The sequence below is a fragment of the Callithrix jacchus genome, chromosome 7, assembly GCF_049354715.1.
Source record: "Callithrix jacchus isolate 240 chromosome 7, calJac240_pri, whole genome shotgun sequence".
Taxonomy (NCBI): domain Eukaryota; kingdom Metazoa; phylum Chordata; class Mammalia; order Primates; family Cebidae; genus Callithrix; species Callithrix jacchus.
In genome coordinates this window covers 7,375,001-7,401,407 of record NC_133508.1, presented here as the reverse complement: position 1 = coordinate 7,401,407, position 26,407 = coordinate 7,375,001, and the positions used below count along the sequence as shown (strand labels likewise).

Genomic DNA, 26,407 nt, shown 5'->3' with positions numbered 1-26,407 from the left:
GCCTGAAGTTTTCTTTTTTGGTTGAATCTCTGCCTGGTTTTGGTATCAGGATGATGTTGGTCTCAAAATGATTTGGGAAGGATTTCCTCTTTTTGGATTGTTTGGAATAGTTTCAGAAGGAATGGTACCAGCTTCTCTTTGTATGTCTGGTAGAATTTGGCTGTGAACCCATCTGGACCTGGACTTTTTTTGGTTGGTAGGCTATTAATTGCTGCCTCAACTTCAGCCCTTGTTATTGGTCACTTCAGGGTTATGACTTCTTCCTGGTTTAGGCTTGGGAGGGTGCAAGTGTCCAGGAATTTATCCATTTCTTCCAGGTTTACTGGTTTATATGCATAGAGTTGTTTGTAGTCATCTCTGATGGTGGTTTGTATTTCTGTGGAATCTGTGGTGATATCCCCTTGATCATTTTTTTACTGTATCTATTTTATCTTTTTTATCTGATTAGTGGTCTTTTTGTTGATCTTTTCCAAAAACCAGCTCCTGGATTTATTGATTTTTTTTGAAGGGTTTTTTTGTGTGTCTCTATCTCCTTCAGTTCTGCTCTGATCTTAGTTACTTCTTGTTTTCTGCTAGGTTGAGTTTTTTTCATCCTGCTCCTCTAGCTCTTTCAATTTTGACAATAGGGTGTCAATTTTAGATCTTTCCTCGCTTCTCATGTGGGCATTTTTGCTATAAATTTCCCTCTATCACTGCTTTAAATGTGTCCCAGGGATTCTGGTATGTCGTGTCTTTGTTCTCGTTGGTTTCAAAGAACATCTTTATTTCTGCCTTCATTTCATTGTTTATCCAGTCAACATTCAAGAGCCAGTTGTTCAGTTTCCATGAAGCTGTGTGGTTCTGAATTAGTTTCTGAATTCTGAGTTCTAACTTGATTGCTCTGTGGTCTGAGAGACTGTTATGATTTCCATTCTTTTGCATTTGCTGAGGAGTGATTTCTTCCAATTATGTGGTCAATTTTAGAGTAGGTGTGATGTGGTGCTGAGAAGAATGTATATTCTGTGGATTTGGGGTGGAGAGTTCTGTAAATGTCTATTAGATTTGCTTGATCCAGGTCTGAGTTTAAGTTCTGGATATCCTTGTTAATTTTCTGTCTCATTGATCTGTCTAATATTGGGATGCCCTGCCCAGTGAGGAGGCAGCCTAGTCACAGTCTGCCAGCAGAGGCTTTGCTGAGCTGCTGTGGGCTCCACCCAGCACCATGTGAACCTCCCTGCAGTCATGTTTACAGGCATACAGTTAGAACTGCCTCGGCAATGGCGGCCCACCTCGGTAATGGTGGGCTGCCTGGGTAATGGCAGACCGCCTTGGCAATGCCGGACTACCTCTGTAGTGGTGGACTGCCTCTGTAATGGTGGACGCCCCTCCCCCCCAGAGCTGGACCATCCTGGGTTCAGCTGTGCTGGCTGTGAAACTCTCAGTCCAGAGCGTTTCAGCTTGCTGGTCTTTGTGGGGGTGGGACTGGCCATGCCCGATCACCTGGCTCCCTGCCTCAGACCCCTGTATCTTCAGTTGGACAGGTGACTCTGTCTCCCGGGCATTCCAGTTGCCAGTTGAAAAGGCGCCTGGATTTGTGTGAGATTTTGTGTGTAGACCCACTGCTCTGGCTGAAACAGCTGCACTGCAGACTTGTGGCAAGTGCTGCCCCAGAACTCAGTGAACTTCTGGGGCCCAAACCAGTTTGGTTTCCAGGGAACTCTAACTTTCTCCAGGGAGTTGCTTCCATGCATTGCAATCCCGTCTGGATTTACTGAGTGTCTAGTGTGCTGTGGAAAGTACCATGTTTCCAGCTCAGTGTGGTGCCTCACACCTGTAATCCCAGCACTTTGGGAAGCTGAGGGGGGTGGATCAAGGTCAAGAGATCAAGACCATCCTGGCCAAGGTGGTGAAACCCTCTCTCTACTAAAATTACAAAAATTAGCTGGGTGTGGTGGTGTGCACTTGTAGTCCCAGCTACTTGGGAGGCTGAGGCAGGAGAATTGCTTGAACCTGGGAGGCAGAGGTTGCAGTGAGCTGAGATTGCACCACTGTATTTGGCCTGGCAATGGAGTAAGACTCCATCTCAAAAAAAAAAAAAAGTAAGTACGATGTTTCCCTGTTTAAGTGCCTCCTTATTCTTTGTCGAAATGAGTTTGGACCTCCAAAGAGACACCAGCCTCTCTCTTCCCCTATTATAGGAAGAAGGCGGGGGAGGGGAGGCCGTGGAGCTTTGGAGAGGCGCTTTAGGGTCTCAGGAGGAGTGGCCTAGTGAGACGGTCCCCAGTCATGGGAGCGCAGGTCTGTTTTTCCTGTGTGGCTCCTGACACTGCTCTGAAATGCATGTACTTCTGAGATTTGAGTTCTCCTGCCAGGAACTATCTGTGCCTGCCAGATGGACTCTATGGCCTCTATCCCAGCTGTTGTGTGTTCCTGGGTTTTAATTTTTTGCCTCACCTAGTCGGCTTTCCCCTGGCCACAGAGTACCCTCCTTGAAGGTGCTTACAGACATGTTCGTAGGAGAGACAGCAATGGAACATGCATAAAGACCACGCAGGGCAGCATCAACTTTGAACCACACCAGAGAGGTGGACATTTCCCTAAGGCACAGAGGCAGGAGAACACAGCTCCAGTTTTGTTTGGATTTTGAGGGAAAAAGGGGCAATGGGGAACTGAGTGAGATGACGGAAACCTCAGAACAGGGGCAGGATTTTTCCAGGCAGAGAAGAGGAAAGCTGGGGAGGGTTATTTAACAAAAGACACCCAGAGGTGGGGAATCCAGGACCCGTTTAGAGGTGACCTTTCAGGGTGCGTGACTTAGTGTGGTCGTTTATTTGGAAAACAGCTGACGGCTGCTGCTCCAGCCTGTGGGTGGATGAGCCGTGGTCCCTGATGGGGAGAAGCTCAGTGGATTGGTCAGGTGGATGCAGAGGTTCTGTGGTTGCACAGGAAAGGGAACAGCTGGCTATCCCCAAAGCCAGTGGCAACTTTAGGGAGAAGGTGACTATGGTCCAGGGAGGACCAGAGACCAAGGATGTGCAGTGGCAGAGATGAACAGTGTGGCCTGGCCAGGCAGGTAGCACTTTAATGTGGCAGCACATATTCTTAGGGACCTCCATTCAGGACCGTGACTGACACCCAGCTGGGAATGGGGGCACTCCTTGAGGATATTGATGCTGGGCAGGGGAGAATCTGGAGACCTGACTGAGCAGTGGCCTCCGGGGGTGCATCGACCCAGGGGTGGCCCCAATCATCCCAGACACGACAAGAAAACCCGAATTTGTGTTTGTAATACAGCCATCAATTCTTCCTCATTTTAGATTTTTTTGAGGCTTCATGACCACTTACCAGCCAGAGTGACACAGGTACCTTCATTGAGAAACTTAAACAGGAAGTGAGGACTCCTCGGGGGAGGAGGGAAGCTGCATCTCAGAAGGAGCTTAGCAGAGACTCGGCTTATGCACTTACTTTCCATGCATCGTAAGTTGTGCTATCACTTTGGGTTCTGTTTAATTTTTTTGAGAGAAAGGGTCTTGCTCTGTCACCCAGGCTGGAGCACAGTGTTGCAACCTCCACCTCATGGGTTCAAACAATTTTCATGCCTCAGTTTCCCATATAGCTGGGACTACAGCTATTCACCACCATGCCCAGCTAATTTTTGTATTTTTAGTAGAGACAAGGTTTCACCGTGTTGGTTTCACCATGTTGGCCAGGCTGGTCTCGAACTCCTGACCTCAGTGATCCACCTGCTTCCCAAAGTGCTGGGATTACAGGTGCCTACCACCACGCCTGATTATTTTTTGTATTTTTAGTAGAGACAGGGTTTTGCCGTCTTGAACTTCTGGGCTCAAGTGATTCACCCACCTCAGCCTCTCAAAGTGCTGGGATTATAGGTATGAGCCATTGCGTTTGCCTGAGTACTGCAATGTTTTACAAAATGACAAGGTCTTAATCTGCAAAGAGGCTTGGGGTGAAGGCAACACTGCAATAGCAATGAAAGCATAACATCTGGATGTAGATAATACTGTACTAAATGATGCTTTCTTAAGAAGAACATAAGAAAATGGCAGCGCTGCTGGGTTTATCTCCCAGGGCAAGCTCTCAGGGAACAGAAGATTGGTTAAAAAATGAAATATATCACGGCCGGGCGCGGTGGCTCAAGCCTGTAATCCCAGCACTTTGGGAGGCCGAGACGGGTGGATCACGAGGTCGAGAGATCGAGACCATCCTGGTCAACATGGTGAAACCCTGTCTCTACTAAAAATACAAAAAAATTAGCTGGGCACGGTGGCGCGTGCCTGTAATCCCAGCTACTCAGGAGGCTGAGGCAGGAGAATTGCTTGAACCCAGGAGGCGGAGGTTGCAGTGAGCCGAGATCGCGCCATTGCACTCCAGCCTGGGTAACAAGAGCGAAACTCCGTCTCCAAAAAAAAAAAAAAAAAAAACACTGCTTTTAATTATGGACTTAAACGTACTATTGTCAGTGACGTGCCTTGCCTTAGTGCATGTCATTAAGTCTGTTTATATTATACTTTTGGGAAATATCTTTCCCAGCTATGACAGCCATCAAAACCCAGAATGGAAATAAGTAAATCAGACCTTTCTATCCTAGAGTCCTAAAGTGTGAAACCAAGATTTTAAAAAAGTTATTTAATCTCATTATTTTAATGAAGCAGAGATATTTTTGTACTATTAGTAAAGAGAACACAATTTCATCATTTTAAAGTACGTATTATTGTCAGTTTAACCTATAGATTACTGTTAGTCTGTCATCAAATGCGCCTGAACGATCTTAGGTGGTGACAATGTATATGAGTCATATTTAAGTAGACAGATCTTGGGGATGCTTTTCTAACTGATCAAAAAGCAGATGTGTAAAGAGCATGCCCTGGTGACAGATGGTAAGGGGGAAATCCAGATGGCAGGGTGTCCCCAAGAACCAGAAGAGATGCTCATGTTCTTTACTAGGGTAACAGCAGCAAAGGCGGGGAGGACCTGGAGAGCTGGGGGGCGCTGAAAGAAGGGGGCGCTGAATGAAGGGGATTTGACCTTGAAGAAGGAATCCAGGGAGAGTCTGAGTTCAGTCACAAGCTTAAAGGAGTAAATGGACATGAGAGGTCCAATTTTAGAAGGTCTTGGTGTTTGGGTGGATTTGAGGGGTCAGAAATTTGGCTAATTCCTAGTTTTCTCTCTAGAAGACTGGATGGATGATACGGAATTCACCAAGGAAGAAAAAGAAGGAAAGAGGGAAGTAGGAAGCAAGTTCAACGGCGAGAGTTTTGGACCTTCTGTCTCCGAAGGACTCATGCATTTCCTGGGAGGTGCCAAGCAGGAAAATGTGCAGGGGGGCCGTATTCACTCCAGAGCGAAAACCACAGGCGTCAATACGGTCACCCGTGGAGGATGTGGAGTGAGAAGAGAAGAGGCCCAAACACTGAATGGCGGAGACAAGTACACGTGAGAGGAAGCCGGATTCTGTGAGCAGCAGATGGAAATCAGGAAGGAAGGCTGGCTGTGGAAAAGGCCCAGCAGCCAACATCCGTAGACAGAAGCGCATCGGAGTAAGGCAGCCACCCCAAGGTGCTGTGGGGCTCAGGGAGTGACAAAGGAAACCACTGCTGGGGTGGTCTGAGCAGGGTGCATGTGGGCATATCTCAAAATTATGATGAAGGGGAATTCAGTAATTGAGTTGAGTCTCTCCTCTCAGGTCCCCTTCACTTGTGCTTTGATGAGCTCTGGCTTTACTTCAAATGAAAACTGGTTTATGGCATCAATGCCTGTATCTGCTAACCTGAATGAAACACAGATTTCTATGATCAGAGAGTTACTTAGTCAATGAGCCTCACTCTGAGTTCAACAATGCCATGTAAGCTAAAAGCCAGCATTCCTCATGGAACAGAGGCCCAGGTTAAATTAAAATTACATATTACCCAACCACAGGGCAAAGCTACACAGTTCTAGGACTCAGGTGGCTACAACTCCTCTGGCAACGACAGGAACTTGCTCTTAAGGAGCTTCAGGTCTAGTGGTGCAGAGAAGCATTTAGGAAATCGGAATGTGGTAAGAACAGCTGAAGACTATTAACTCATCCATGTATAAGGAACTCTTACAGACCAGGCTTGGTGGCTCATGGCTATGATCTCAGCACTTTGGAAGGCTGTGGACAGATCATGAGGTCAAAAGATCAAGACCATCCTGGCCAACATGGTGAAACCCCATCTCTGCTAAAAATACAAAAATTAGCTGGGTGTGGTGGCTTGCACCTGTAGTCCCAGCTACTTGGGAGGCTGAGGCAGAGAATTGTTTGAACCCAGGAGGCCGAGGTTGCAGTGAGCTGAGATGGTACCACTGCAGCACTCCAGCCTGGCAACAGCAAGACTCCATCTAAAGAAAACAAACTCTTACAGGCTGGGCTCAGTGGCTCACACTGTAATCCCAGCACTTTGGGAGGCTGAGGTGAGCAGATCACTTGAGGTCAGGAGTTCAAGACCAACCTGGCTGACATGGTGAAACCCCCTTTCTACTAAAAATACAAAAAAATTAGCTGGATGTGGTGGTAGACACCTGTATTCCCAGCTACTCAGGAGGCTGAGGCAGGAGAATCTTTTGAACCTGGAAGGTGGAGGTTGCTGTGAGCCAAGATCAGGGGTGGAGGAAGCAGTGGCGTGTGGCCGGGGCATGCCGAAGGGGAGCAGCCTGCCACTGCATTCCTACCTCCGGGGCGATGTAGTCGGGCGTCCCGCAGAAGGTGTTCGTCTTGGCATCTCCTCGCATGTTCTCCTTGCACATGCCAAAATCCGCGATTTTGATGTGTCCATCTCTGTCTAACAGGATGTTATCCAGTTTCAGGTCCCTGAAAAACAAGCAAAGCAAATCTCATGGGAATAAATATGATTTGGTTAACTTCAAATTCATGCCAACAAATTTCTCTTTCCTTGGAGAACAGTAGCCTCTGAAAAGATCCCATTTCATTCTTAGGGAAATGTAACTAATAACTTTCCTTTTTTTTTTTTGGAGACAAATTGTCACTCTGTTGCCAGGATGGGGTGCAGTGATCTCAGCCCACTGCAACCTCTGCCTCCTGGGTTCAAGCAATTCTCTACCTCAGCCTCCCAAGTAGCTGGGATTACAGGAACCCACTACCATGCCCAGCTACTCTCTCTCTCTCTATATATATATGTATTCCACGCATGGGCAGGGTAAAACTCAAAAATGGGTATAATTTGTTGTGATAGTAAAGCTACTTATGGACATCTATTGCTTTTTTTGTTCTGAGTGTCAGTAATTTACATGGTGACATGATAGGAAGAAGCATTGTGACACAGGGAAATAAAATGTGCCGAGGTATGTGGGTTTAGGGTTCACGGGGTCCCTTCTGGTCTCAGATCTCTGTCTGTCTCTCTCCAGCCCTTCCTAATTTTTATTCCTCCCTTCCAATTTTTTGAGATGGATTGTTGCTCTGTTGCCCAGGCTGCAGTGCAGTGGCATGATCTCAGATCACTGCAATCGCCACCTCCCAGGTTCAAGCGATTCTCTTGCCTCAGCCTCCACAGTAGCTGGGACTACAGGTATGCACCACCACACCCAGCTAATTTTTGTATTTTTAGTAAAGACTGGATTTTGTCATTTTGGCCAGGCTGGTCTCCAACTTCTAACCTCAGGTGATCCACCTGCCTTGGCTTCCCAAAGTGCTGGGATACACAGGCATGAGCTACCACACCCAGCCCCTTACATTTATTTATCTGCCCATCCATCACCATTCATACATCCATCCCAACCAACAATCTGTTCATTTACCCATCATTCATCCATCCACACCATCCATCCATCTGTTCATCCATTGTCCATCCATCCATCCAAACACCTGTTTATCCATTCATTATTCATCCATCGTTTGTCCACCCATCCAACCATCTGCACCCATCCATCATCCATCCATCCAACCCACATAATTTATTTAGTGCCTAGGTACGGAAATATTTTAGATATATTGCAGGCCTTACATATATAAATAAAAATTTTTTAAAAATAAAATTCTGATAAGGGTTTTTAAACAATATTCTGGTATTTCTCAATTTCCTGAAGATTTAAAAAAAATATAAAACAGCTTCTTATGATTCTGTAGATAGACCAAAAAATTATATTCAAAGAGGCTGCTTAAGAAGACTGACTTCCCAAAGCTTTCTTACCTTTAGTTCTGTGACTCTGAACAGGGCAACCCCCACTTGGCTGCACCCTCAGAAAATGGAGAGGTTCTTCCCCGCTGAGTGAATTCCACGCTCTGTAAGCACCAAAGCTTCAATACTAATCATCTGGTCTCCAGCAGCTCAGCCACCCACCTCACTAGCTCCTTGCTTTTCTATTTTTCCTTCTAATCTGCAGTGAGTTGGAAGCCTGACAGCTAGGCTTGTAAAGGTTTGTATGTTAAATAAGTGCCAACTATATTTTGAGAAAAGAAGTAAGGAGACGGAGGTACAATAGCTTCAGTCTAAGGGCTTGGAGAGAAGAAGGTGAAATGATGTCATACAGCAGACTTCTGTATTCATGAAGGAGGACACAGGTGTTCTGTGTGCTTCTCCAAAGTGTGGAATCATGGGTTTTCACACGTGTATGTCAGTGTTCAGGGAAGGGCTCTCCTGCCTCAAAAGGAGACAATTCCATAAGCATTTCTATGGCCCGAAGCAAAGACAAGCACAAATAAGAGGGACAAAGGGGACAAAAGAGAAAGAAAGCATAAGACGAGGTAACAAAGAGAAGGCAGGGCAGTGAAAATGGGGGAAGGAAAGAAGGAATTCAAGTGAGAACCAGTGTAAGGGACAGAATGAGCTCAGCACTTTCCTGCTTTTGAGACTAGAATGTCGTCTTTGGTTGTAAGTCACCACCCATGTAATCACGGTAGGGGTGGGCAGGAAGCCTACGTGTGGAGCGTCCTCCCAGGAAATCACATGGGCTGTCTCGCAGCACTCTGTGCAATGATTCGGTGCAATTAACCGAGCCAGGAAAGTCAGTATGTCAGCATTTCTTTCTACAAAGCAAAATTTACCTGTAGACTATTCCTTTGGAATGAAGGAACTGCAGACCAAGAATTATTTCAGCAGCATAAAACCTGGGGGAAAGAGAACCAAGGCTCAGCGTGAATGTAGTCACAGAACAAAAATCCCCAAACCCGGGCTCACCTTTTGTGACATGCTGTGTGTGGCTAAGTGGTGTACACAACTCTTTAATCCCAACAAAGAAGATGTTGTCCCTTCATTCTACACATAAGAAAGTGGGGGCTCAGACACCTCCAGACTCAGCCCTAACTGCATAAAGCAGCTGGCTTCTGAACTGAGTCCTGCCTGTATCTAGTACTTGTTCTTATATTTTAAACAATGCTCACATTGTCATCTTTTTGTTTTTGCTAATAAAACATACAGACGTTAAAAGTAATAGTACAGGCCAGGCACAGCGGCTATAATAGCACTTTGGGAGGTACAGGCAGGTGGATCACTTGAAGTCAGGAGTTCGAGACCAGCCTGGCCAACATGGTGAAACCCCATATATACAAAAATTAGCAGGGCATGGTGGCAGGTGCCTGTAGTCCCAGCTACTTGGGAGGCTGAGGCTTGATAACTACTTGAACGTGAGAGGCAGAGATTGCAGTGAGCTGAGATCACACCACTGCACTCCAGCCAGGGTGACAGAGACTCTGACACCCCCTCCAAAGAAAAAGTAATAGTGTAGATAATAGGCAAATAATTTCCCCCTTATTTTAAACTCTGCTTGGCACCCATAAACCTGTATGCACCATTTTAAATAGAAGTGGCTGGTTTATTTTTGTACTGAGAACCTTTACCCTGGGCAACACTTACAGCCCCAGAGGTGGAAAAAAGGATATTAGCAGATGCAAGATGATAAGTTACTCTTTATCTTCAACTGTGACAAGCTTAAAGAGAATGAGTTTACACGGTCACTGGTGGGATTAGGTCGGACATGAGAGCGAGCTTCCTGGGAGACATTTACGACAGGATGGATAGCATGGGTCCGAGCTGGCTGGAGACGACAATGGACTAAGTGAATCCTTTTCAGCATGAAAAATGCCCGATTATTTCTCTGCTACAAAAATCCAATAAAATTACCTTTGGGTGCAGTGCTGAGGTTTCCCAGAGGCAATGAGCTCAGCAGAGTGCTACCCACTAGATGTGATAAACAACCATTCCAGCCAGGGTTTTTACAGGAGCTGGCAGGCCAAATCCATTTCTCAGCCCACTTCAACCTAAACCACTCAAAGTGTTCATGCAGATGGGAGGGAGGGATTATTGAGCATTGAGCAAAGGGAGCTAGCCCACCCTCATCATCTTCCAAGGAGCCCAGAGGCAGAGGTTTCCTTTGCTTGCATGTCTCAGGGAGCAGGAAGTCGGACCCAAGGGGAACAGCATGGGCAGGAGGGCGGTCAGTGCTGTGGCCTCAGGTGCAATAAAATTCCCTCTGGGTGCCTTGCTAAGGTTTTCCAGAGTCGTGAGCTCAGCAGAGTGCTACCCACTAGATGTGACGAAGAGCCATTCCAGCCAGGGTTTTTACAGGAGAAAAATTTTACATTTTTCATGCTGGAAAGGATTCATCTAGTCCACTGTCATCTCCAGCCAGCTTGGACCCATCCTGTCCTAAATGCCTTCCAGGTAGACACAGACACCAGGTACACAGAGCCTGCCCATCTCCATGTGTCTCAGGCTGTCTGGTACTAGGAAGGTGAAGCTTTATCCTCAGATAAAGGTGCCTCTTCCGCTTCCTAAAGCTTTATGCCTCCACATCAGGCTTTCCATGAGGGCTCAGCTACAAGCTCCATCCCTGGGGACCACCCTTGAGGTCTGTGGTCCATTTCACTGCTTCCTTTTCAAAGGGCACATATTTGCTTCTGTGCTTAGTTAGAAGCTTAATGAATTGGGATGGTTCCCTAAGAAACTAGGCTGGGTGTGGTGGCTCACACCTGTAATCCTGGCACTTTGGGAGGCTGAGGTGGGCAGATCACGAGATCAGGAGTTCAAGACCAGACTGGCCAAGATGGTGAAACCCTGTCTCTACTAAAAATACAAAAATTAGCTGGGTGTGGTGGCGGGCATCTGTAATCCCGGCTACTCAGGAGGCAGAGGTGATCGTGAGCCGAAATTGAGCCACTGCACTCCAGCCTGGACAACAAAGTATTTTTCAGTTTCTAGTATTTCTCAATTTCCTGAAGATTCAAAAACTAGTATAAAACAGCTTCATAATCTATGATTTTGTAGATAGACCAAAAAATTATATTCTAGGAGGCTGCTTAAGAAGACTGACTTCCCACACTTCCCCTAAGCCTTTAGTTCTGTGCCTTCCAAAGTGTGAGCATTACAGACATGAACCACCGTGCCCGGCGTATGCTCCGCCTCAAAACAAATCAAATCAAAACAAAGTAGTGTTTCAAATCACGGAGAAATGAAACCGAACTGACATGAATTTCGGTTTTAAGACCGGGGAAAGCTGTTGTCCTGCTTGATGTATTCCCCAGGGTTTACCTGGCTCTGGAAGGTAGGCATGCCAAGTGGCAAAGAAGAAAAAAAATCATGTGGGAACCGACAAGAATGATGGGAAACCCCCAAACCCTTAAAGGCTCTTACGTGGCTCTGGAAAGATCGAACTTGTGGCAGCTTTGGATGTGGTACATTAAGTCCCCTCCGTTGAGGTACTCCATCACAAAAAAGAGGTTTTCCTGTGGGAAAACAAAACAATTCCAACATTCATTCACTCACTCACTCACTCACTCAGTCTCCCCAGCTGGAGTTATGTGGCTCAATCTTGGCTTACTGTGACCTCTGCCTCCTGGCTTCAAGCGATTCTGTCCCCTCAGCCCCCCTGGTAGCTGAGACAACAGGAGCTCACCACCATGCCCAGCTAATTTTTGTATTTTTAGCAGAGACGGGGTTTCTCTGTGTTGACCAGGCTGGTCTCCAACTCCTGACCTCAGGTGAATGGTCCACCTCAGCCTCCCAAAGTGCTGGGATTATAGGCTTGAGCCACTGCACCCAGCCACAGTTCCAACTTTTAGCTCCTTAGAGAAAATACAAGGAGGACTCCTTTTAAAATGGATTAGATCATTTCAGGGGAACCCATTCTGTCACAAAATCACTTATAGGAAGACCACCAAAACCGCTGAGCCAATCTATAGTTTTGAGCCACAGGCAGCCTGGGGAGTCTAGGTGGGATGCCGTGTGACATCGGCTAGACGCTTGTGTGTTATAACCGGCAGAAGAGCTGGGGCGCAAGGGAGAGTCCAGTGGACCTGCCGGCCAGATGGTGATACCACGCGCTTAGCATGTGCTGATCACGTGCTATGGAAACTGACAGTGTGCATGGTGATAAGGAGAATATGTCTTGGTCTCTGACTCCCAGAGTGGAGCTTGAAAACATCCATTCATTCAACACTCAGTAATTAGCTACTGAGCATGTTCTCTGGGCATGCCATGGTGGGGATGGGCATGTCAGTCATTCCTGCCTGGATCTTGCAATCAAGTTTAACCTTATTTTTCTCCAGTCCTGTCTTAAGTCATGGCAGAGGCCAGCCGCAGTTTATGACAGAGTTACATGATTATCTCAATTGATGCAGAGAAGGCCTTTGACAAAATTCAACAGCTCTTTATGCTAATGTGCACCTGGCATTCTCACCTGGGTGGTTTAATAGAATTAACCTTTAAATTTTGATATGAACATAACCGAGGCCATGGGGCCCAGGAGGCAATGGTAGCAGCGTGGTTCTGGTCTGACAGTGACACTCTTTGCCTGGCTGTGACAGAATGGGGAAACCAAGTATTGTGGCGATTATCTCAAAAAACCAGGTCAGGGTAAACGTCCGCCTGTTTTCAAAGTTAGTTTCTGATCTGATTTACTAATTCCATATATTTTTCCTTTCCTTTTTTTTTTTTTTTTTTGAGACAAAGTCTCACTCTGTCACCAGGCTGGAGTGCAGTGTTGCAATCTCAGCTCACTGCAACCTCCACCTCCCGGGTTCAAGCACTTCCCCTGCCTCAGCCTCCTGAGTAGCTAGAGCTGAAGGCATGCACCACCACACCTGGCTATTTTTTTTTTTTTTGTATTTTAGTAGAGATGGGGTTTCAACATGTTGGTCAGGATGGTCTCGATCTCTGGACCTCATGATCCACCTGCTTTGGCCTCCCAAAGTACTGGGGTTAAGGGCGTGAGCCACTGTGCCCAAACCAATCTCATACATCTTTAACTGGAGCCTGCCTTTTTCTCTTCAAGGCCCAAATTCTCAACTGACATAAATCATAACTTAACACTGAGATTTCAAACCCAATTTGAGAGTTATCATTGGCCTCAGCTGCACACACCCTGCTTTCTCACGCTCCCTCTTGCTCTCAAGCAGCATATGAAGAGCTCCTGTTCTAACCTCACATTTTTGCTCAAAACCATAATGACCCATCCAAGCCACTAGAATCTTCTCTTAAGTACTCCGGAGAGGGAAGGGTATGAAAGCGGAACAGTAGAACCATTTCTTTCTTTCTTTCTTTTTTTTGAGACGGAGTTTCGCTCGTTACCCAGGCTGGAGTGCAATGGTGCGATCTCGGCTCACCGCAACCTCCGCCTCCTGGGTTCAGGCAATTCTCCTGCCTCAGCCTCCCGAGTAGCTGGGATTATAGGCACGCGCCACCGTGCTCAGCTAATGTTTTGTATTTTTAGTAGAGATGGGGTTTCACCATGTTGACCAGGATGGTCTCGATCTCTTGACCTTGTGATCCACCCGTCTCGGCCTCCCAAAGTGCTGGGATTACAGGCGTGAGCCACCGCGCCCGGCCAGTAGAACCATTTCTAACAGTGCTTGAGTAACGGTTTCTTCTGAGTGGTTGGTTACAGATTCCTAGACAGGCTGACGCTTCAGAATTTAACACTGTCGACTTAGACTTGGAGAAAGTGGTGGGAGGGGACTGGAGGCAAAGGTTCAGCCCCACTCCCATGAATTCCACACACCTTCCCACCTGTTCTCAGGTCCCAATCAGAGGCCACACTGGTGGTGATCACTGGGGGCTTGAATCACCATTAAAGTCTAAAGGCTCACAGGGCGCAGACAGTGTGTACTATCATGGGGTGACAGGCAGACAATGCTGCTCGTGATTATTAAACAGCAATGGAGATTGATAGCATGCTGGAGGCCCCACATTTAATCCTCCCAGGAGAGCTGCAGGTTCCACAATAAATCTATCAAAAATCTGTTTATATTATGCCAGCAGCATGGGAAAATCACACTGACTGCATTTGCATCAGTTTAACCCTCTGGTTTGGATGAATGCCTAGTCACATGTGAGCTTCTTGAATGGGAGCAGGGGCAGCCACAGCCGGAAGTCCAGCTTGGGTGATCCTGCCTGGAGGACCTGCTAACTCTCTAGGGGAGCCTCCTCTGTTTGGAGAGCCTGGGAGTCAACTCACTGATGGTATCTTGGGCCTGCTCTGGGCCACAGAGATGGCCCTGTGGTAAAATGAGCACAAACGTATACACACACAAACCATACAGTCCTGAGGTTTGAATTTTGAGGATCATGTTTTGAGGGATGGATAATCCTTTTAAAAGCTGAATCCAACATCCCATCATAAAAGGTAAATACAAATACAGTGGGCTCAAACTTTCATAAACAGCTGGAGGAGGAGAGCTCAGAGTGGAAGGCAACCCCCAGCTGACTTGAACCTCTGCAGAACCACAAGAAAAAGAAGTGTCTGCCTGCTGGAAACACTGCGGACTGGCTTAGGTAGAACCAAACCAAGAAGAATGAGACTCAGAGTAATCACAAAGAACGTGGGCTTCGTCCTTCCTCAGCCCTGGGTTCGAATCTCCTCTATTCGTAACTCTGGAGCATGATTTAACCTCTCCTGAAGCTCATTTTAGTTGTGAAATGGAGTAATAATCCTCTTCCCTCCTAGGGTTGCTGTGTGTATTCAGTAAGATACTGCGTGTGGAGGCTCTGCATTGGCCCTCAGCAGGCCATCGGTAACCGAAGGCAGCTGTCCTTCTAGGAAGCAATCTAAAAGCCAGGAAAGACCAAACCAAACCAAAACCCAGCAAATACTTCCCAGAAGCAGCACATGAACGGTTCTCGGGCCAGTGGCTCTTGAAAGAAACAAGAAAACAGATTCAGATTCTTTCCTGGGCTGCCCTTTAGGTTCTGGCCACCTGCTGAGAGAGAATACAAAGCAGGCTGGAGAAAGAGAAGGGGGGCAGAGAGAGAGCGAGAGTGAGAACAAGAGAGGTGGTGGAGAGAAAGGGAGGGAGACAATGTGGCCTGTGTTTGGTTAATTTTAAATGGCACTTACTAGTCTAGACCTCACGTCTTTATGGCGGGTAATACATTAACCTACATTAACCGCTGCAGCGATTCTTTCTGCTGGGTGAGAATTGAAGCTGTGATGGATTGGGGGATGGGACATGCCTAACGCATCCCAGTCTTGGGGACTGTCAACAACTCCTGGCACAGCATCTGTCAAATGGAAATTCTAGTCTGTGAGACATGAGACTGCCACTCATCAGCTGTGTGATCAGGTAAATCCCACCATCCCAGCTTTCCTCCTCTGAAAAACGAACCCTGTACCTGAGATCCTTGGCTGCATTCCCCGTTACTACCCTCCAGACCCCTGAGCTACATCGTACTCTTCATGCTTTTTTTCCTCCTTTTTCTGGAGGCATGGGAAATAAAATTAATAAACTGTGACTATTAAGCACATTACATCAAGACCCATGTGGTGCTTCCCAGGTCAAAAAGTAAACATTGGTGAGAGAGAGGATGCTATATTGCAAAATTCTAAGGGTGGCTGCCCAGAAATAATGCATATTTGAAGAATCATTGAAGAATAGAGATGAGCCTCTTTGAACCTTCCTCTAGGGAGGTAGTAAATAAGCCGGGGTTCATGACAGTCAACCATGAGCACCCCCCAGAAGGTGACAGAGCAAAGGTCACAGGGCTTCCTCACTGGTCCTGCTCGCAGAGACAGGCTATGGGTGGGAGGCAAACCCCTGTGTCTCCACAGGTGTTTAAGGTCCCAAGGGTCTTGGAAGGCTTGAACATTTGAACTGATTCCACTGTGAGGTAAAGGCTGAAAGCAAAATGGATGAGGACAGAATTGATGCAGTATTGTTTTGAGTAGGCAGCAGGGTGGCAGAAGAACTGCTTTTTTATTGGTCTTTGTATTTTTTTTTTTTGTTTGTTTGTTTGAGATGGAGTCTCGCTCTGTCACCCAGGCTGGAATGCAGTGGTGTGATCTCAGCTCACTGCAGCCTCCATCTCCTGGGTTCAAGTGATTCTTATGCCTTAGCCTCTGGAGTAGCTGGGATTACAGGCACCTGCCACCACGCCTGCTGATTTTTGTACTTTTAGTAGAGACAGAGTTTCACAATGTTGGCCAGGCTGATCTGGAACTCTTGACCTCAAGTGATCCACCTGCCTTAGCCTCCCGAAGTGCTGGGATTACAGGCATAAGCCCCCACACCCAGCCTGTATTTTATTTCTGAAACCTGCATCTCATTCTCTTAGAAAGCAAGCAAGTCCACTGGAGAAGGAATTATCTCTTATTCTGGAAAAAAACAAAACAAGGAAAAGAACTTGATGATCTCTGGGTTCTCACCTCAGCCCAAACGTCCCATGAATTTTTTCACTTTGCTTGTTTAGGTGGCAAAAACTTAGCATTTTTTCAAGTGGTTTCTTGGAAAAGTACATTTTTTATATATTTTTTTAAGGTGGAGTCTTGCTCTGTTGCCCAGGCTGGAGTGCAGTGGCATGATCTCGGCTCACTGCAACCTCTGCCTCCTGGGTTCAAGCAATTCTTGTGCCTCAATCTCCCGAGTAGCTGGGATTACAGGTGTGCATCACCATGCTCAGCTCATTTTTGTATTTTTAGTAGAGACGCGGTTTTTGCCATGTTGGCCAGACTGCTCTTGAACTCCTGACCTCAAGTGATCCACCCACCTTGGCCTCCCAAAATGCTGTGATTACAGGCATGAGCCACCGCGTCTGGCAAGAAAAGTGAATTTTATAACTGGAAGGTTGCCTTACGCCACTAGGCCCTGCAGGAGGAAACAGGCTAAGGTCCTTGGAACTTCTGTCTGTGTCAAGTCAGCTTACTGACTGGTAAAGTGAGCATTCCCAGAAGGGTTCCTCCCAGCACAGCTCGCAGGGTCAGGAGTGCTCTGAGTCCTCCACAGGTTTGATGAATGAGACAACGACACCCAGCATATCCATCCTGTCCATGAAGTCAGTTTCAGCTGGGGCTGGACAGTTACATCCGTCAGGGCCACTGGAAGAAGCGATTCATTGTACAGCTCTGAAGTGCCCCGGGTAACAAGGGAGCATTTGAGGGGCCATTCAACAGTATGTATTTATTTATCCACTTTCCGGATTACAAATATACCCACGTTGTGATGAGGCTCTGATGCCAGGCCATGAAAGTGAGAGCCACTGCTATGTACAGCTTTGCTGTGATTTCCAGACAGCAGAAGGCAGTAAGCAATGTTGACACTCTGTAGATAGGTGGGCAATCAGAGCTTTATGGCTCTTTTATGTCTGTGTTATTGACGCTTTAAAAAAATGGTATTTAAGTTGGGCGCAGAGGTGCATGCCTGTAATCTCAGCTACTCATGAAGCTGTGGTAGGAGGATCACTTGAGCCTACGAGTTCAAAGCCAGCCCGGGTAACAGAGTGAGACCCTGTCTTTAAAAAAAAAAAAAAACAAAAACAAGATCAAAGTGATAGATTTAACAAAATCAGCTGTATAATTTTCATAGGACCGAGTTTGCATACATGAATCTCATTTGGAGGACTTAAAGGTCCTGGAGTTGTCCAAATACATCACCATTTAAAACATAAGATAATTCTTTAGAGGGAGGCATAGGACATTTTGTGAATATTCTAGAATTAGTAAAGGGTGAATTACAAAAGTGGCCTCAAAAGTTATTTAATACAACCTAGCTTCTACAGTGCTTTCTTCTTACACTGATTACATTTTTCGAATGAGAGAATGAGAATAAAGATGGAAAGTGTTTGGTCCTGATGAGTATTCAACTCCCCCCAGTCAAATACTGAGTAAATAAGGAAATGACTGCCAAATGTGCATGTATTATAGGATGAATGGCAGGTTTATAGCATTAAAGAAATTAACTAATGACTTTTATCAAAAGAATAACAGCTAATTTTGTAAATGCACTGATAACTTGGCAAATATCACGCAAATAAGGTCAGGAATACAGACTCTCTCTCCAGAAAAATAAGTTGGGAAAAGAAGGAAAAGAGTAATTATAGTCATTTTTTCAAGATATCTTTTTTCTCCAAAGGCTAGTAAACCAACGTAATAACTTTTCCATAAGGGAATATTTGCAATCGCTGCAAAATAAGTAGCATTAAGATGAAAGTATTTATAACAACGCATCTAAGTTTCCCATCACTTTTAAAGCATCACACGCTAAGCACATTTGACAAATGCTCTAACAGCGAAGCCTCGAGTATAACAATATGGAAACCGGAGGTAGAAGTAACTCTGCTTTGGAACATCTCCTGTGACAGCCAATGGAAAGAGTTGGGAATTCTGCTCTGAAGAAGAAAGGGGAGCCATCGTTCATATTCAAAATCAGATGAAAGAATCCTTGCAGAGAATTTAGCCCTGTGCCTGGCATGTAGCAAGAACTCCTTACGTATTAACTTTATCACAAATATTGTTATTATTTTATCACACAGGGAAGAAAAGCATTTTCATTATAATCAGAACAAGGACAGCCCCAACCTTTGCAAGATTTGGAGTATGCAAAGGGGGCCCCACACCATGGGTTCCCAGGTTTAAATGTCATTAATCAAGCTCACCAACAATTCAATCAAATATGCGGTACCTTCCTATATGTTCTCTCTGTCTCTTGGGAAATATAACTTCATAATGACCAAGAAGGCCAGTGACTAATTCAGGATCCCTCAAAACTCTGCATCAGTTAATTGGCCACATGGCCACAGGGGAAAGTCCTCTCCTGCCCCTTCCAAGAACAGAAACTAGGGAGACCTCTATGCAGAATTGAGGCTGTTTACAGATGGAATTGAGGTCCTGGGGAGTAGTTTAGGAATGGAGATGACTTCTTGTCTTCATAGGAAGGAGTGTGGTTTGAGAAAGGCCAAAGGAAAGATTCTAAGTGGGGGGGCTGGGCAGAACCCTTCTTGCTTGGGTCTAACGTTTAAGACTTGGAATGTATAATTCTCCAGTTAAGTAAGTTGTGAGTTAGATTTGTGTTTAGGTATCATGAAGTCTCAACTTTACTAATAATTTTGGATTGACAACAGAAAAGAGCACTCTACTGTGACCAGCTAGGCTTATCCTCTCTGGAGCTCCATTCCATTTGCTACAAAATGAGGGGATCTGACCTGATAACCTCTCCCACCCCTCCCTACTCTAAAATTCTTGATCTATGGAGTCTATCATTGTAAGAAAAACAAAAGAACATAACAAATCATTAGCTGTTAGTTGTTCTGAGCAACCAAGATGCATCTCAACAGGTGAATGGATAAATGATGGTACATCCATACAATGGAATATTACTCAGCAATGAAAAATGATCTCTCAAGCCACAGAAAGAAAAGAACAACCCTGAAATGCATATTCCTAAGTGAACAAAGCCTATCTGAAAAGGCTACAACTTGGATAGCCTCCCTCTTGTCTGGTTTCTTCATTTCTGGGTCAAGCGTTTCTCATGATTCTCATCCCTTACACTCTGCAGTCACCACGAGCTTCCATCTTCTGAAAACTCTTTCTGGAAGGTTTCTGTATCCCCACTGAATCTGCCCACTGACCACTCACTCCTTCCCATTTTATTGTCTGTTCCTCCTGAATGACACACTCCACACGCTTTTTTGATTGTCAGCTCTTCAGCACATTAAATATATGATCCTATCTCTTCCTTGAAATTCTTTCTTATCTTCCAATACTAACTCCTCTGTTCCTCCTCTCACCACCCCGTGGGATCCTCCCTCTATCACTTCCCCCCTTCACTTCCTCCTTCATAAAAGCAGGCTTTTCTATGGGTTGGCACTTGGGTTTATTCCAACTCTCACATATTCCCACAGTTTCCATGGAAGAGTCTCACGTATGTCGCCTCCTCAGGATGGGAACTGTAATCACCTCAAATACAACGTAATGTTGGGTCTAATAAGGAACCTCAAGTCTGCCCCATTTTAGGAAGAAATCATCGCTAGGAACAACACATATTAAACTGTTCTATGCTATTTATCAGATATTTTCTCTAAGACTGGTAGAGGAGAAGAGGACCCTGAAGTGAGAGGTTTTAAGGGGGACAGACAAGGAGATGGGGAAGAATAATTTTTCAATCAAGGATCAAGGCAGAGGCTGGGCACAGTGGCTCATGCCTGTAATCCCAGCACTTTGGGAGGTGGAGGTGGGTGGATCACCTGAGGTCAGGAGTTCAAGACCAACCTGGCCAATATGGTGAAATCCCATCTCTACTAAAAATACAAAAATTAGCTGGGTATGATGGCACACGCCTGTAATCCCAGCTACTTGGGAGGCTGAGGCAGGAGAGTTGCTTGAACCCAGGAGGTGGAGGTTGCAGTGAGCTGCCTGGGCAACAGAGCAAGACTCTGTCTTGGGAAAAAAAAAAAAAGGATCAAGGCATAGACCAGATAGCTACAGTGGGTACAAGACAGTGTGAACTCTGGGCTAAAGGGGAAAATAATAAAACAAAAGGTCGGAGATGGCTGGGAAGACAGACTGCCTCTCCTCCACACTTCGATTCAGGACCAGCCTTCCTGGCACCTGAGGCAGCCAGTATAATCTATGGTCAGATCTTTTGTCTTTCTTTTTCTCTCCCACCCCCGCCAAGCCCCAGCCCCTGAACATTATCTAGCATTCTACAGGCAAATGAAACAAAAGAGAAGAGTGAAACACGCATATTGGTATCAAGGAATGTATTATTTAAGTAGAGAGGGGATTATTTAAATAGAACAAGTGTATATGAAAGAAGTCACAGAAGACACCCAGCAGTACAGGAGCAAAATCATCATTCTGGGTCAAGTAAGCTGAGAAGCCTGTGGGTCTGAAAGACAAGTAGGATTTATCGTACTTGAGAGCGATTTATAGAGCAGGTAGTTTTTGAGCAAGATTTTGAAGGAGGGAGAGTAGGCCACATGTGTGGGACACCTATAATTCCAGCATTTTGGGAGGCTGAGATGGGTGGATCACTTGAGGTCAGGAATTTGAGACCAGCCTGGCTAACGTGGTGAAACGCCATCTCTACTAAACCAGAAAGGAAAAAATTAGCTGGGGATGGTGGTGCATGGCTGTAATCCCAGCTACCTGGGAGGCTGAGGCAGGAGAATCACTTGAACCCGGGAGATAGAGGTTGCAGTGAGCCAAGATCATTCCACTGCACTCCAGTCTGGGAGGCAGAGTGAGACTCCTCCTCAATAAAAACAGAAAACCAACCAAACAAAACCACCACCACAACAAAACGCAAAGGAGGAGTAGTGGGTTCACAGAAGGCAGGCGTTTTCCCGCAGCACTCTCTTGAAGGAGATACCGAATGCTCATGACTTCTGGGAAGCTGCTGACACTACTCTGGGGGCTTTGTGAGAACAGCTGAGAAACGAATGGAGAGACAATATGGACCATGAGCCTGGAAGAAATGTTAAGAGTCACATAAAGATGAGAACGTATCTGTGAGTGTGAAAAGCGGGCGTGGAGGAAAGGCACGCCATTTCAGATGCACCGAGCGTCTTGTTCTTTAGTCCAACAATTCCTGAATATGTGTTCACTCATTGCCTATTATCGCCTGTGTATTTGGATGAGAAAACCTTAAGCAAACGTTGTGAGTGCAACATTAATTTCCCATAAATTACTGTGTGAAAATAAATAACATTTAAAAGCTGTTGGAATTCCTAAAATGCATTTTACGCCTTGAGAGAGATGTGACTGTGATCTGTCACATATGGTTACAACTTCTGTTTCTCAGATTAGACATGAACTTGCTTTCTTATTTTTCTTGTTCTGTACAATGACTAGAGAGAATTAAACAATGTCAAATACTTTCTGACTTTTTTTTTCTTTTCTGAGATGGAGTTTCACTCTTTCACCTAGGCTGAAGCGTGCAGTGGCGCAATCGGGGCTCACTGCAACCTCCCCCCACCTTGGATTCAAGTGATTCTCCTGCCTCAGCCTCCTCAGTAGCTGGGATTATAGGCACCCGCCACCGTGCCCAGCTAATTTTTTTTTTTTTGAGATGGAGACTCCCTTTGTTGCCCAGGCTGGAATGCAGTGGCGCAATCTCAGCTCACCACAACCTCTGCCTGCCAGGTTCAAGCGATTCTCCTGCCTCAGCCTCCCAAGTAGCTGGGATTATAGGCACACACCACCACACCCAGCTCATTTTTGTGCTTTTAGTAGAGATGAGGTTTCACCATGTTGGTCAGGCTGGTCTCAAACTGTAGACCTCATGATCTGCCCACCTCGGCCTCCCAAAGTGCTGGAATTACAGGTGTGAGCCACTGTGCTCAGCCTGTTTTGTATTTTTAGTAGGGACGGGGTTTCACCATGTTGGCCAGGCTGGTCTCGAACTCCTGACCTCAGGTGATCCACCCACCTCAGCCTTCCAAAGTGCTGGGATTACAGGCGTGAGCCACAGTGCTTGGCCGCCCCGACTTCTTAATTAATGAATCTTGAACCTTCCCCTTTTTTGCCCTATTTTCCTTAGACCAGATGACAGAAAACTCATGACTACTGCACCCTCTGTAAAAGATGTTACATGTCCTTTTCCCTAAAATAAACACTGCCTATAACCAAGTTCCTGGAACTATGCACCAGTCTTGTATGGACAATGTCATCCTGCTCAAAATGCCTCTGTGTCTGCCTGTGGAAAGAAACCTCTAAACTTCCCTCCTTTGCAGCTGACTCCGTTCTTCTGGGGTGTTTCCAGGTGGGCCATCCTGAAACTGAGTGTGAATAAATGCTCTTTAAATGAGATTCTGGCCTTGTTGATGATTTCAGGTTGACAACCGTAAATCGACTCATTTTGGTAAATTTGCTGTAAATCTGACCTTTGCTCTATCAGTTTGCTTGCATAACAGGGGAATCTGCAGAATGTCTAAGTGACCCCCGGCCTTGAAATAACAAGCTGTAGGCATTCTCAGGACCAGAGCGCTGCCAGAGGACTTTAAAGAAAACAGGCTTATCTGTCACTGCAGATGGGGCAGCTATGAAAAGTTAATTCTTGTCTTAGAGCAGGGACCCGTCTTTTGGAGGATGTGGTTTCAGGGGTTTTCTTTCCTTGCTACAGTTGTGATAATTTCCAGGGCTCCTAACTCAGCTGAAGGTTCATGGATTGAAGCATTTTTGAGAGCTTCAGATGAAGCCATTTCTGAACAAAATGCTTGAAATTGAAAACTTTCTTAGATGCATTTTGCCTTAAAACTATGGAAATACCAGGATGACATACTTTTTAAAAACTACCAAGTGAAAGGAGGTTTTCTTTTTAATTTTAAATAATAATAGTATCTTGTAGTTAGTATGGTGCTTTCTGCAAAAAAGATCCACCTTCTCTGCAAGTGCTGCTATGATTATTATCATTTTACATTATCCTTTAGGAAGCAAAAAAGGGGAACCAGTGTCACAGAGAAATGTTAGGTGCCCTGTTCAGCGTAACTCACAAACTCATGCCCTGAAGCCATAACCGGAAGTAGAGCTTTGTGTGTTCTAGGAATAGAAAGTGAAACTCAGTTTCCTTTTTCATAAAGCAAAAATTTCAGAGTAATACTGACCAAGAACGTTCATCTGGTGCAGACTGGGAGTGTGGGCGTCAAGGGCAGTGATGTGAAGCCAGGAACACTGGCATTCTGCCTCCTGGCATCACCCTGGGAGACTGTTCTTCAGAGACCTGTGAAACCACAGCTGCCCGCCCTCAAATCCAACGTGAGGAAGGACCCGGAGACAGAGATGCCCGGCAGAATCTAGAGCTACTTAAGTGTGAAATAGTAACACTTCTTAAATGTCAGTTTTAGACTTGAATACAGATCGGCCTTCAGAACTCAAAGAGCCTGAATGATGTGCAAAGTCCTCTTGATCTAGCACACAGAAAATTAATTTTGAAGATTCTTTTGATTTGAGCCTCATTCAGATTCAGGTTCAGATTCCATGAATTATTCTGTACATCTGTGTCCCCAGACGGTGCCATCCCATTAGGGCTCCTGGTTTTACATCTCCCAGCCCCTCTGCCTGTAACTTTAACTCTGTCCTGGGCAAGGGTGAAGTGGGTGCCTCAGATCCCTGCAAATACATGGCGGAGCTGTGCTTGAGCTTCAGAATCCAAATCCACAGGAATTTTTACAATTCTTAGCTTCCTAAATGGCCATACCATATTTTCACCCTTCCATAGGTGATATATCCCTCATCTATGCACTTTAAAAACTTTTAACAATTTAACCCAAATGCTCCTGATTTATAACAAGTAAATAGCTGTCCTCAGAATCTCCTGAATAATCTCATATTCAACAGGCACACTATTTGGAGGCAGAAAGCAGATGAATAACTTCCTTTAAAAAATAGCAACGTCCTGGAGAGGTACATAATTTATCTGATCTGCTGCCCTCACTAGTCTACACAGGTAACTGTCCTCTCAAGAGAGGTCATCCCCAACATGTTCCCAGAACAAATCATCGTCCACACCACATATCAATTGTTGCCTTTCGCATTCACTTATGGTGTTTAATCGGTTACTTTGACATGTGAGGTTTGGATAATAAATTAAGACATATCAAAAACAACAACTCGGGGTGTTAGGAAATGGTGATGCAAGCTTCTTCCTTTCTTTCCTTCCTCTCTTTCTAAAAGGACTCGGTTCCTTGAAATTTGAGTCCTGAGCCAGATTTACATTTCATATGCACATTCTCTGTCAAAGCTTTTTTTCTCTCCCGGCACCAATGTTGTGGATGCACTTGTTGCTCAGGTCTTGGCAAAGCATCCCAGCTACATGGAACTCATTTATGCCTTGTGTTCCATTATTGGAACGGCAAGCCTGTGGGAGTTGTTTATATCCTACTGTTCAAGGCCATTGCCAAGGTCTGATTTCAAAATTCAAAAAATTGCAACCTCAGGCATAAATGGGCTAAGGGGATCTCTCATAAGAGGGAAAGAAATTCTGCCTGAAACTGTGATGGACAGGCAAGAGAAGGGAGCATTCCTATTTTCTACAAAGTGGGATTCTCAACAGCCTTCCCTATAAGACATGAAGACTGTCATACATGCAAATCTAAAAGAAAGAAAAAAGCTGGGAAAAGGCACCAAGAGAAACACAACCATCTAAGTGCCCAGAAACCCCGTCTAAAGTGTGCTTCTAGTAACATACACAGAAAAATATAACAAAAATAAAATCAGTTACGATCCTATTAGCAACGGTTAGTTTTTCATTTTTCATGCTTACACATGCATATGTTCTTACTTAAAAGGAAAGATATATTCCCACTTATGATTTCATAAACATCATTTCATATTAGTATTTAAGCATTTATACCATAATTTAAAATGGTTATATGGTATTATTTTCTCTGACCATATAATAATTTGTTCAATAAATCTATCATTGGGCATTTGTGTTGTTTCCAATTTTTCACTACTATGAAAGCTTCAGAATAAAAATCTTTATTTGTAGCAAAAAAAGGATAAAGTGTGTTTAGCAGCTTGCTACAAGCCCCAAAATACCACAAGAGGAAGAGATTACAGGGAGCCCCAAGGTGTGGAGAAAATCTAGACAACAGCATGGAGAGGGTGGCAGAATTTGTTGCTTCGCCTGTAGGTGACATAACTTCACCCTTCCAGGCCAATGGGTATCTAGCGTCCCCAGAAGGGAGTTTCTAGTACAAAATCTTTCTAGCCTTCATCATGGGACATTCAGCCTGCTCCCTGCGGCAGGAAGTGGGCCTGTATTCTCCTCGACAGCTGATCAGGACACCTCACTCCTTTCTACTTCCTCTCCTGCAGCCACGTCATTCATGCCCAAGGTCCCTTCTGCCATTCAAACTCCTGTTTCTACTTTCTCTTAGCTCTGGTACTTTGTGTCTGCCTTCTGATCTAATATTCCTCATACTGTTAGAAATGCTGTTATTTGAGTGTGAAGTTCTCAAGGTTGGGAGCTGTATTATATATTTCTGTGTCCTCCACAGAGCTTTGAGCACAGCATATGCTCAGTAAGCGATTTGCCACGATCTGATTTCTCTTTATCTTACGTAAGTGCATTTTTTCATTGATTTGGTCACTGGACATTTGCTGGGAATCTACTGGGAACTGCAGAGGTGGTGATGGATGCCCCAGTTGCCATCCACTTTCTTCATTCATTCTCTGGTTCCCTCATTAATTCAAGTCACCTTAGAAGTTTTCTCTCATTCACTCTCCA

The 26,407-nt window shown here is 45.3% G+C and overlaps 2 protein-coding genes across 19 annotated transcripts in view; one reads left to right on the top strand and one right to left on the bottom strand.

Annotated features, from left to right (window-relative positions):
• The window catches only part of PFKFB3 (6-phosphofructo-2-kinase/fructose-2,6-biphosphatase 3), a 254,674-nt gene extending 248,879 nt beyond the window's left edge, over positions 1-5,795 (top strand). For 8 of the 9 annotated variants that reach the window (XR_013519477.1, XR_013519480.1, XR_013519472.1 and 5 more), the window contains 2 exons: positions 3,297-3,456; positions 5,172-5,795. The gene's annotated coding sequence lies outside the window, so the exon portion shown is untranslated. The remainder of the gene's footprint in view (positions 1-3,296; positions 3,457-5,171) is intronic. The other variant, XR_013519474.1, reaches the window with a different exon arrangement.
• Positions 1-26,407, bottom strand: part of PRKCQ (protein kinase C theta) — a 139,134-nt gene that overhangs the window by 19,828 nt on the left and 92,899 nt on the right. For all 10 annotated transcript variants that reach the window (XM_035306710.3, XM_035306707.3, XM_035306711.3 and 7 more), the window contains exons 13-15: positions 11,604-11,695; positions 9,020-9,082; positions 6,691-6,829 (exon numbers count right to left, since the gene is read on the bottom strand). In XM_035306710.3, the coding sequence (XP_035162601.1) occupies positions 6,691-6,829; positions 9,020-9,082; positions 11,604-11,695 (294 nt within the window). The remainder of the gene's footprint in view (positions 1-6,690; positions 6,830-9,019; positions 9,083-11,603; positions 11,696-26,407) is intronic.